The sequence below is a fragment of the Zootermopsis nevadensis genome, unplaced genomic scaffold, assembly GCF_977971745.1.
Source record: "Zootermopsis nevadensis isolate Lab colony 2312 unplaced genomic scaffold, Znev_1.0 Znev_ptg000004l, whole genome shotgun sequence".
Classification (NCBI taxonomy): Eukaryota; Metazoa; Arthropoda; class Insecta; order Blattodea; family Termopsidae; genus Zootermopsis; species Zootermopsis nevadensis.
Window position 1 is genome coordinate 9,424,587 of NW_028259136.1, and position 11,307 is coordinate 9,435,893.

Consider the following 11,307-nt stretch of genomic DNA (forward strand, 5'->3'; position numbering starts at 1 on the left):
GTTATTGGCGGTAGCTCTGCGGGTAAACTGTACGCTTTCCTGGCATCGTCCTTCTCGTGCAAGTAATTCTCTGTCACATTGGCGATGACGACGGAACCGACGTGTGGGGCGGGAAACGGGATTTTAGAGTAACCAGGTGGAGGCTTGAAGCTGAGAGGTGCTACGAAGAATGGAGGCTTGCCCACTTTCCTCTCGATGCGGTTCGACCCGAGTGCCGAAAGGTAGGGGAGCTCGAACTTTGCGTAGCCGGTAGGAGTCTGCAAGTCAGACGGCCCGACAAACACGCTCGGCGAGTCGGGACCCACAGCTTCTAGTACTGAGATGGTCGAAGCCTCCTTCAGCACTTTGACTACGTCCGAAATCTTGACGTCATGCCCCTCCTTTGGACCCATGTATACTGACAAGGGCGGTTGATATGGCTCAAGTGTTGTGCTAGGATGTTCGGTTGTCGGTTTTGGCTCCTGTGTCAGTCTCTGTTGCTGCCGCAAGAGGGCTGCCTGCAACATTAAAATAAAAGCTATTCTCTCGTTCTGGGTGTGGAGCTCTAATATATCCACTGGAACGAAAATAGGACTGCGGAATCCCACGTGGATTGACCAGGGAGAACATTAAAGTGGGGAAAAAAGCGAATTACAGAAGTCCTCCCTCCCCAAGTGCCAACATGGCGTGTAGTGGGACAGATATACTTTGCTTTAACTGCCTTGAACCTAAATTGTTGAATTTGTGAGATATTATTACAGATTTTAATCTGGACTCCTGAGTTACCACGAATCGTCATTTAGAAACTGTGCAATCCCCATCCGACTTCCAGCTGGTCCTGATAATGTTCTGGACACGCCTTAGTGTGCCTCTTCTGCGCCCAAAAATACGAGTACCAGAGGAGTTTCTTTCCCATTTATTTTAAAATCCTGTATTGCCCTTTCTGAATTACGCGGTACATGTCAGGGCGTATAATTTTTGAAGAAACAGTCCATGTACAGAATAACACACCGTGGCTAAAAGTGCTACTTATATAAATCACTTCGTGCTTCTCCTTCACGAATGACACGCGAAGTTTATTCTGAAACGTCAAGTATCATCAGTTTACAGAGGAAGTGATCGTATCGGATGTGTAAAGAACATTACTGGTTTTTTTGGAACGCGGGAATTATACCCTTAAGACAAAATAATGAATTATGAGATTTTTACTTGGTGCTGTTGACGTAGAGTTTCCAGGGGCACATACAGAAGCTGTACCTCCTCTTGGGGAGCCGGCAGAGATGTGGCTGAGGGGGTTGGCTTCCTGGTGTGATGTCGATCGTGGCTGAATTTCGGAGACGCTAGCTGTTGATCTGCTGACGGAAGTTGGTGACTCAGTTGAGGCAGTGATTGTTGAGCTCCTGACGGAAGTTGGTGACTCAGTTGAGGCACTGATTGTTGAGCTGCTGACGGAAGTTGGTGACTCAGTTGAGGCACTGATTGTTGAGCTCCTGACGGAAGTTGGTGACTCAGTTGAGGCACTGATTGTTGAGCTCCTGACGGAAGTTGGTGACTCAGTTGAGGCACTGATTGTTGAGCTCCTGACGGAAGTTGGTGACTCAGTTGAGGCACTGATTGTTGAGCTGCTGACGGAAGTTGGTGACTCAGTTGAGGCACTGATTGTTGAGCTCCTGACGGAAGTTGGTGACTCAGTTGAGGCACTGATTGTTGAGCTGCTGACGGAAGTTGGTGACTCAGTTGAGGCACTGATTGTTGAGCTCCTGACGGAAGTTGGTGACTCAGTTGAGGCGGCATTAGCTGTTGATTTAATGTCCCAGTCTCTGGAAGGTACTGTTGATGAGGCACAGATTGTTGGGTGTAGAATTGTTGGGGTTTCTGTATTAATGGTGGTAGCAGGCCCTGCGTGTTAAAGTGGCCATGTATCTCGCGTTGCTGGGCGCTCAGCGTCTGCTCTATGTACGCAGACTGAGCCGATGGTTGGTAGGCGGGGGGTGGCTGAAACAAGGATGCTGCTTGTCTTGCCACCACCTTGGATTGCGTTTCTTTCGGGCACGTGGGGCAGGCCGACGATACTGGCACCTGGAACCAGAGATCCGTTGGAAAATTTGAGAGTCTGACGCCTTGCCTACCGCCAGGGGCAAGTAATTTCTTCAGGGAAGCAATTTAGCCGCGTGTTTGTTTAGTGGCCTAAAGTGCAGTGGAGCGGGTCACTGTTTTAAAGGGCTTTGTAGCTGGGTTTCACTGAAAATGAGTAGAATTCAGATCCTCAGATACGCACCCAATCTTCCGATTCTGTAGATAATCTCTTGTCAGCTGCTGTGATGGGCTTGCTCCATTGTATCGTAGCACACGATACGGCCATCAGGATAAGCGCGAAACATGTCGCTGGCGCCGCCATTGCTGGCCGCTCCTACCTGAAACACAAACAGGAAGCATAAGAAGTCATCATTGGACGCGAGTGTCTCGCCCCGTTCGCACGCCCGCGGTGCAAGATTCTTTTTAATCAGTTGGCATTCCAGAATGTCCTTGGTTCAATTCGTGCTACATATTCCGCTCATCTGTTCTGTCCTTGTTTAACCACCTTAACAGCATTACAGGGGACAGAATGAAGCTGCTTGTTGTTTATCCTCTTCTGCGTTCACTTAGGCTCAGGCATGTTCTTGAAGTTCCTGACAGAGTGGGATTTGGAATTCTTTGTGCGCTCCGCATTTTAGTCAACTTTAGGTTTTAAGGAAGCTTTTGGCTGAGTGACGACGGAGCACAAAATGGAACGGCGCTCACGAATTACACAAATAAGCTGCGTTTGCTATTTTGTGAGCACGACGATGAACCTTCGGCATTTCTGAAATACTGTGGATTTCATGACCAGCTGAACAACTGCAAGGTTCTGAAAGGAGCCCGCGCAGTTAAGGTCAATCTCGGAAGTCAGAAGTCGGCACGACAAAATGGCGCTGTCCGTGTTCTTCTTGAGTCTGCGAATGTGAAAGCTTTCGTGCAGACCGAAGCCATTTGTTTGCCTTTCGACGGAACAGACTCGACAATGAAACGGACTTCGTGTTTCAATTGTCCGCGTCGATTCCAGAGACAATAGGCGTGGCACTTGTGTGTAATTATTGTAAGAACACGAAACGCGTTCTTATTTCCGTTCGAGATGTCAGCGCCGTTGTAATTCCTACTAGTCTGTGGGCTGTCGCTCTCCAAAATTCCAACGCCGTTCTTATTTTCCTCAGACCAGTGAAATATCTGCGGTGATGGAATGGGCGGGGAATGTAGCACGCATGGGGATGGTGACAAATGCGCGCGGAGGACGTGGCCATACACGGTACGATATCGAAATGAATTGTTTTCGGAAATAGTCATGGATTGGATTCATCTGGCTCGGACTGGGGACGGACTCTTGTGAACACGGCAATGAGTTTCCCTACCAGCTGAGTGACTGTCAGTTTCACAGGAAGGGCTCTGCGAGAAACACCGATCTCCTTTGCCCCAGCAATTTCTTTGTACGCGGTTGAATCTGTGTTCGTGTTCCGCACGGGCCGACTTAAGCCACTTTTCCCCGCGTCGTTGTCATGGCGACCGGACTATTTTAAGAGCGTGGCAAATTGTATTACGTCGAAAAACACAACTGGACTTTTTTTTGGCACTGACACGAAATTGGCCTTTCGCCTGGGTGAGTTCATAATCGCGCGTTCTTCCGTCGCTCCGCTGATGCAGTTTGCAGGCGAGACCCTCGGAAGCTGTTCCCAGTTCATGTCCTGTTTGTTCGTGCTACTGGACCGAATCCCTTTCATTTGGTTTGAAGTTTTCTGACGTTTCGGAGGTGCTTGATACGTCCTCCAACACGGCGATTAGGATCTCTGATGATGGAAGCAGCAAGGGCCTCTGAAACGTAGGCAAACTTCTGCCGTTGTCTGGTGGAGTTTTTTTTTTTTTCAGTTGCGAACAGAACGCAGTAACTCTTTGATAGAAAGTTAGAGAAAAATTGTTCATCGAAAGAGACGCCGTGTGAACGAGGTATATTTATTTAAGGGGGGAAGACTGCCCCCGGCGTCCTGTTCTAGTGCCTTCTTTGCAGTAGGTCATGGAAACAGCTGGTGAGGACATTCCACCGACTCTAGCGCTCTGGTGGGTAACAGGAGAAACCAGCGTCGGCCGCGGGAGAAAGTGCACCGGAGTAGAAAAACTGGTCCACTTCCAGAACTGGTTTGCAGCGCGACCTTCCGAATAGGATGCTCGGACATTTCAGCGGAAGCGATGGTTAAGGCCGTAGAATTTCGGGAAAGCAACGGCGTCCTCAACGAACCCGCCTTCTGTCCGCGTGTCGACTGGTTTAAGTGCCGAGAGGCGGTGGCGCACCCACGAACCACGCGCGAACGAACGAAGTTTCGTGTCGACGTCGCTGTCCTGGAATTTTATCTCCGTCTGGCTTCACGCTCTGACTCTCTATGCCTCGGCGATGTGCCCTCGGTAACTACTGGTCGGCCAGCAGATTCGTCTTTGTTGTGGGAACGTCGAAAACGATAAAAAACTCCCGTCCCTGGAATCGAACCGGATCTCCGCGCTCCGTAAGCCCCCCGTTTCGTTAGTTGCCACGCAGTTCAGATGGGTTTGGACGTAGCGGTCGTATCTCCACGAGCCTCGTTCTCCTCTCGTTGATGCGCCGACATTCAACTGTCATTTTGATACATTTTCCTGTATCCAGGTTCCGGGTTTGCACTCCGCGGCATCGCGAAAGCCATTTCCGGGTTATCTTTTTATTTATTGCGATTTCTCGTATTTGACATCTGCGCAGCTGCTGAGCAATTATGTCGCTAATTGTTGCCAGAGAAGAACGGAATTATCCAGAGCGCGCCAGTCGCTGACCGAGTAATCCTTTAAAGCGCAGTGGTAAGCATGTGTACCACCAAGTCTGACGTTCAGTGACCCCGGAGTTTTTCCTCTACACTGTAATAAACAGCTGCTGTTTCTATGTATTGTTGTGGCCAACTTTCTACTTGTAGTTGTCGGAGTGTGCGAGCTTCGTGTCTAGTCACAGAATTAAAAGAAATGAAGTGGCTCTCCCGTTACGTACCCGGAAAGTCCCTGATTTTTGTAGCCTTGATATAGGAAGATTCCGGCACGAGTCATGACCGTAAATATTCAGCGGACGCTTCGGAGGCTCTGATTCTGCCTCAACGGAAAAAGTCCTTAAATTTGCTTTAAAGTCGTGATTAGTTTTCGTGGAATTTTCTGCGACGTCGAAGGTTTCATTTGCCCACTGATTTGCCGATTAATAGCGTTGATCGTTGTCATTTCCAGCTGCATAACGAAAATAGTTTTTTGAAGGAGCCTTGCATAATGCTCCCGTCCTTCGGGCGCTAATTGTTACGGAAATCTGCGCATTTCAATTGCGCTTCGATGGTTGCGATAACTGGACCTTCAGCAGTGTGAGCGTACAGCACGGCACGACACGGCATTCTCCACGGTGCCCTGCTTTTCGGAATCCATTCTGATTGCACTGCGTTAACACGGATCCCGTTGACGTCAGATTTCTTTTGTTTCCTCCATTCTGTCGAGTTAACTGTCAGCTTTCTAGTGTCGTGCTTTATGGCGGTTTGAGGCACAGCACTAGAATTTCTCCGCAGCCTTCAATTGTCCGTGTTCTCACAAATAAAGACGTAAATACTAGTCATAGCTGTGGAAAATTCAGTTCAAACACGGCAGGATTAATTTGAAGTTAAAAAACATTTCAGTTTCCAAACGATTACGAGATACATTTTTACTTCCTAATAACGATAATATCAACATGGCCGTCATGCGAACTTAGGATTCGGAAGTAACACGTGTGTTTTAATGTAGGTGTTCACGAATCTGTGCCTCCCGGATGCTGTGCCAAGACAGCACCACATCTCCTCCTACTTGGCTACCGACGTGTTGAACGGCTCGCTTACTCAACGCTGATTGTGCCAGATACCACCTCAAGGATGACCTCTAAAATATCCCACCGCACCACTCGAATTTCCCTCTCAGTTTGAAGGCCAGCTAATCACCGGAACTTTCGAGTGTCATTAAGGTTTTCTAAAAATCAAAAATTCCTGAACTTGAAATAAAAAAATAGGTTCGTGGTATTTGCCCGAATTTAGAGCGTCTTTGAATATAACACGGATCTCGAGTTGTGATAGGTTACGGTGTGGAATAGATTGAATTTAACTTTTAAAAATTCCGAATTGTACATAAAATAAGCTGATTTATAATAAAATGCTGTTTTTGGCTGTAGCATTTTAGTAAATGTTGGCTAATATCTACACCTAGGTCTAGAACTGGATCCACCGATTATGGCCGCTGACCTTGTGGGTAGAGCCCAGAATGCGGACCGCTCAATGAAGGAAGGAATTTCCGTCGGTCAGTGCAGTTTGTGTCAGAGCAGAAGTGTGGAAGTCTGATAACTGTTGTCTTGTGACTGCTGTGTTAACAACATGCCACCTGTTCCTTGAAATCTCCTTCCTGGTCATTGATAACGCCTCGTACCACAACACTCAGACAGACAGACAAACCACCGACGTCTTAATCAAAGAAGGACGAAATGAAAGCCTGGCTATTGGAAAGAAACATTCCATTTTGTGACAACGCGATGAAAGCTCAACTTTATGATTTAATCAAATTAAATAAATCAAAGCACAAATATCATGTGATTGATCAGATTTTAGCAGACAAAGAACTGAGACTTCCGCCATACGATCTCGATTTAAACCCCACTGAACTTATTTGGGTAGATTTAAAACAAAGGGTTGCAAGCAAGAACACGACATTTAAAATTAAGGACGTCGAGCATCTTTGTCGCCAGAGATTCGAAGAAATTGGGCAAGAGGAATGGGAGAATGTTTGTCGTCACGTGGAGAAACTAGAACAAATTTGTTATGAGCGAGAAGGCGTAATCGAAGACGCCATTGAACGAATTATAATTGAAGATAACGGAGTGGACAGGAGCAGCGGTAGTGATGAATCGAGTGATATGTCAGAAAGCGATGTTCTGTGAGGATTGGAAGAATTGGAAGAGGGCCGGAGAGTATTTAAGAAGATAGAATTACCTAACACTCTCTGCAGTGTTAATGTTTTAGCGATGTGTAGTGAAATGAATTCGAATTTTCTGTGTTACATACCGTCGTGATATTTTATGTGGAGTGTACTCCTGCCGTCACTTCCAGCAAACGTCTGGAAAGTGACTCGCTCCGAGGTTCCAATTCCCAAATTTCAGCGGCAAAAAATCCTGGAACGCAAATACCAATCGGTTCTTCCCTTCGGACTACCGGACGTCGCCTCTGGGCAACCGCTTTTGGCCTTGGCCACGCCCGAGCCAATCCCTGCTACTCAACAGCCAGGACTCGCGCTCTTTGCCTTCTTTTGTTCGTGTGTTTCTATGGCAACCCAGGAGCGTGTCGTTGAAAGACGCCACAAACACTGAGCCCTAGGTTAGGTTTTCTCGCAGACAAAAAAGGTTTAAACCAGCGAGCAATTCGAGGAAAACGTTCCTTCAAAAATTGGGGACGAAGACAGATTCCTCGTGTAAAATGTTTCCGGTAATCACTGCGGGCGTCAAAGCGATTTCTGTTCAAGGATGCAAGATAGAAGTTCCGCGAGACGAGGAGATGCTGAAGGGATCGGAAAGGAATTTGGATGAAAGAGATCGTTCTTCCGTGAACTCGCGTTCGGCGCTGAAATGGTGGGGCATGAAAATGACTGGCAGGACGAGATCCGAACCACTGATGCTGGGGTGTGGTGTAGTAGGCGCTGGGTGATTCGCCGGTTTGACCTACAAGGAGCCCGTGAAAGTCCCACATCGCAGCCACTTTCTCTGTCCCGTCCGGTTTCCACAATCCCAGATGCAGCGAGCGAGTGAGTGGTTTGACGCGGGCCGCGATTACATGGAGAGACGCGTAGAAACGGCGTCTCGTCTGTTCTTCTGGCTATTTCGTAGACAATAAAGCGAATATTTCTGAAGGGCAGTGTTTTGCCCACCGAATGACAACTGAAGACGGGGGACGCGTGTTATTATCAGCGACCAAATTTTTTCCTTCCCGGGTATAAAATGAATCAAAACATATGACATCCGTTTCCTACGATGAAGTTAATGAAGTGGCCACAAGGAGCGTGTTTGTAGGTGACTTTGTGATGTTGGGAAGGAAACGTGGCTGTCCGAGCGATTTCCTTATAGCCCCTTCCCCCTCCGCCCGCACTCAGTGCGTGACGTAACACGCCTGCCGGGACTTGAACCCGCGGCACGGCCTTGCATGCCGGTCCAGTCTGGAGGTGAGCAGCTCTCTCACTTCCGGGCCACAGGTTGCAAAATGTCGGCGACAGGAACGCAAGGCTTACGCGGTCGCTGCTGACCGCTTCCAAGCCGTCCTTTTGTTATCACGGTAATGAATCTTACGGTTTCAGAAAAGGCGAGGAGTTTCTCGACCAGCTGAGCAACTGTAAATGTTCTCTGACAATCGATGGTTCCGCGCCCACCAGTTTCCGTAACAGACTGACAGACTCTAAACGTGTGGAAAGTTCTAGAAGCTACGACCGAGACGTAAATTGGCCTGGGCTGTTCTCTCAGCCTGAACTATCCCGATGTAATCATCGACGTTGTTACCTCAAGCACCCAGGACGGAGCGCAGTTAATCCTGCCCGAATCCGCGCTGGTGTTGCTATGCAACAGTGACACAAATGCGATGCAATGTGCAAACAACTTCAGGGCTGATTTATATTTCTGACTCTCGGAGAGAATTTGCGCCCGAAATTGTCCCTGTTTTCGGAGGGCCACGCACTTCACCCTTCAACATTGCCTTTCCCATGGCTCACCGACTTCAAACCACGAACTACCAAGGCGCGCTACTCTTAACATAAGCCACGACCACTTCCCTCACGCGAAGACACATCACAGACATTCACTGCAAGTCTCCTGGACGGACGGACACAGTGCCCACTGACCTCGTCCGCTGTAGCACACCTCAGCACACCTTAGCACCGTTGCACTGTTGCACCTCGCCGTGTCGCCTGTTTGCTGTTACTGAGGCCCTCGCGGGAAAGCGGTCGCCTCTTATACTGCCCCACATTCACCCCACCAGATCCTTTCGGGAGAAACTGTAGAAAACCACGATCTGTGCAGTGACTGGCTGATTGGTAACTGCGTGTACCATCTTCTTTTCTGTCATCTGCGCTCAAATTATTTTATTCTCGCTGCAAACAGCGGTTATTTCCTTAAACAGCGTTAACCAGTCGATCGTAATGGTGAAGAGTTGTGTTTTCTTCGCGGTACGGGCCGTATTCTTAAATAATATTTAGACGATCTTCGGCTTCACGGGTTAACCAGTCGATCTTTGTAATGGCGAAGTGTTGTGTTTTCTTCGCGGTACGGACTGGATTCTTAAATGTTGTTTAGACGAACTTCGGGCTTCAAAGGGTGAACTGATTTCGTACTGAGTGGCTAGCTCCAATGCTTGACTCGCTTATTAACTGATTTCTTGGTTTACTACGCGGCTGAATGGATTACTCACTACTCGAGTGGATTAGTGAGTAGCAAATCTGCCCCGGCTGACAGAGGCGTTCGTGCCCGCCTACAATATTAATCTTGAAACGATGCTTCGCGCCTTCCTTCGAGCCTCGCTTCCTCGCCGACAGTCGCCGGTCGTGTCATTCACATCGGCACAGAGAGTTCTTGTATCAACTGCGATCGGTGAATGAAATGAGCAGATTTTCAGTCGTGATTGTTGCCCCTGGAAGTGCAGACTTCACCTATTACACGCGTTCTACACGTCCGACGACTCGCCTCTATCCTTGATTTAATCAGTGTACAAATGACAGGTGTATTTTGAATACACTTCCTGTGTTTCAGTAGTGTTCCGAAGAATTTGTAAATCTTTCGAAACGTCAGCACCCCGAACCCGGATGCGCTTGTGAGAGGATGCCCCGGTGTATAAAATGCAAATATTATAACCAGAGCCGTTTTTCATTTCTACTCGCGTCGCTTTCGGTCGACAGTCGTTTCTGGGTTACCGCGGAACCGGTTCGCTTTCTTCAAGGTGACCTCACGTTGCCATGGAGTCGCCCGCCGCGCCCCGTGGCCTCCGGACGGCAAACAGCCGTTGGCTTCTCGCGCCATTCTTGATGTTTTTGTTTCGCGATGATCTTCCGTTTATGACTGCCCGAGTTTGCAACAATTTACGGCGGTCTTCGTGTTCTCGGTATTTCATAACTCTTGATTTTGTCAGTGAAATTGCTTACGAAACGTCCGATGGTCCGAACAGGATTTGGGTTTAAGATTTAAGGTCTTCAATATGTACTTTTATAATTAATTTTTCTGTCGTAACATCAGATCCCGGCGTCATGTAAACGTTTTAGAAGGCGTCCAATGAGCCTTGTGTTTAGGCTACACTCACTGCAATGGAGTGGGAGAAGTTGCCGCCGCAGAAAGGCGAACCGTGAAAATTCATTTTCCGGGGAAGTGTCACCGTAAAAGCGGCAGTTGATTGAACTTTTCGCGAGGCTGCGCCACATCGCATTTATCTGCTGGAATATTCCGGTGCTGGCGTCGGTCGTCTGTAGTCGAGCGCATAAAATGAATTAATGGTTTCATCATCGCACTCAGCTGTGCTGATGCAGTGAAAGGTTTCGACGGACTGGACTCGTAGGTCGATTGAATCTGGTGTCAGAGTTGCAATATTAAGACGAAAATTCTCCGTGATGTCGCGCCGTATAATACAGTAGAAACTGACCGACGTTTCAGAGGTGCTTACTTCCTGCATCATTGGGCACTCATCGCCCTGATGATGGTAGGTAATAAGCACCTCTGAAACGTCGGCCATTTTCTACTAGATTACTTGCCGCTGTGAGAAGCTGAAATCTCACTTACAGCAAGGATGTTTCTGGCAAAGTGACAACTTGCAAGATCAAGAAGGAGATGGGGGATACCATTGAGGTTGGTTTTATGGAAATAAGTTGCGAGTACGTGGACTGGATCCGTGTGGCTTGGCACTAGGACAGACGGAGGATTCTGTTGATCCTCGGGGTTCTGTTAAAGGCCTGCTTCGTGTTCGGGAGGTCCCGGGTTCAAATCTCGGCTCAGAGCCCGGCTATCTCAGCCCCTCCAGGCAAATTCCGGAATGGTACCGCTTCCTTCCACATCCTTTCTAATTCATTATTCATTGTCTTCCTCTCATTCGACGCTGTGTAATCTGTTGAATTGTAAAAAGATAATCACGAGGAGGTTTTATCATTATCGCAGCTGCGTCGTCTCACGCACGGCTCTGCCTGATTTCCGCTGGCCTTGACCTAAGTAATTGGTTCACGCGGCGATTTCTTGCT

General features: G+C 48.3%; 1 protein-coding gene across 1 annotated transcript; it reads right to left on the reverse strand.

Annotated features, from left to right (window-relative positions):
* Nucleotides 1-299: 299 nt before the first annotated feature.
* LOC110835120 (uncharacterized) lies at nucleotides 300-1,885 on the reverse strand (the record flags this gene model as incomplete). Its single annotated transcript, XM_087342774.1, has 2 exons — nucleotides 300-497; nucleotides 1,189-1,885. Coding segments are annotated over 2 exons (762 nt in total), but the record flags the coding sequence as incomplete, so codon positions are not given.
* Nucleotides 1,886-11,307: the final 9,422 nt, after the last annotated feature.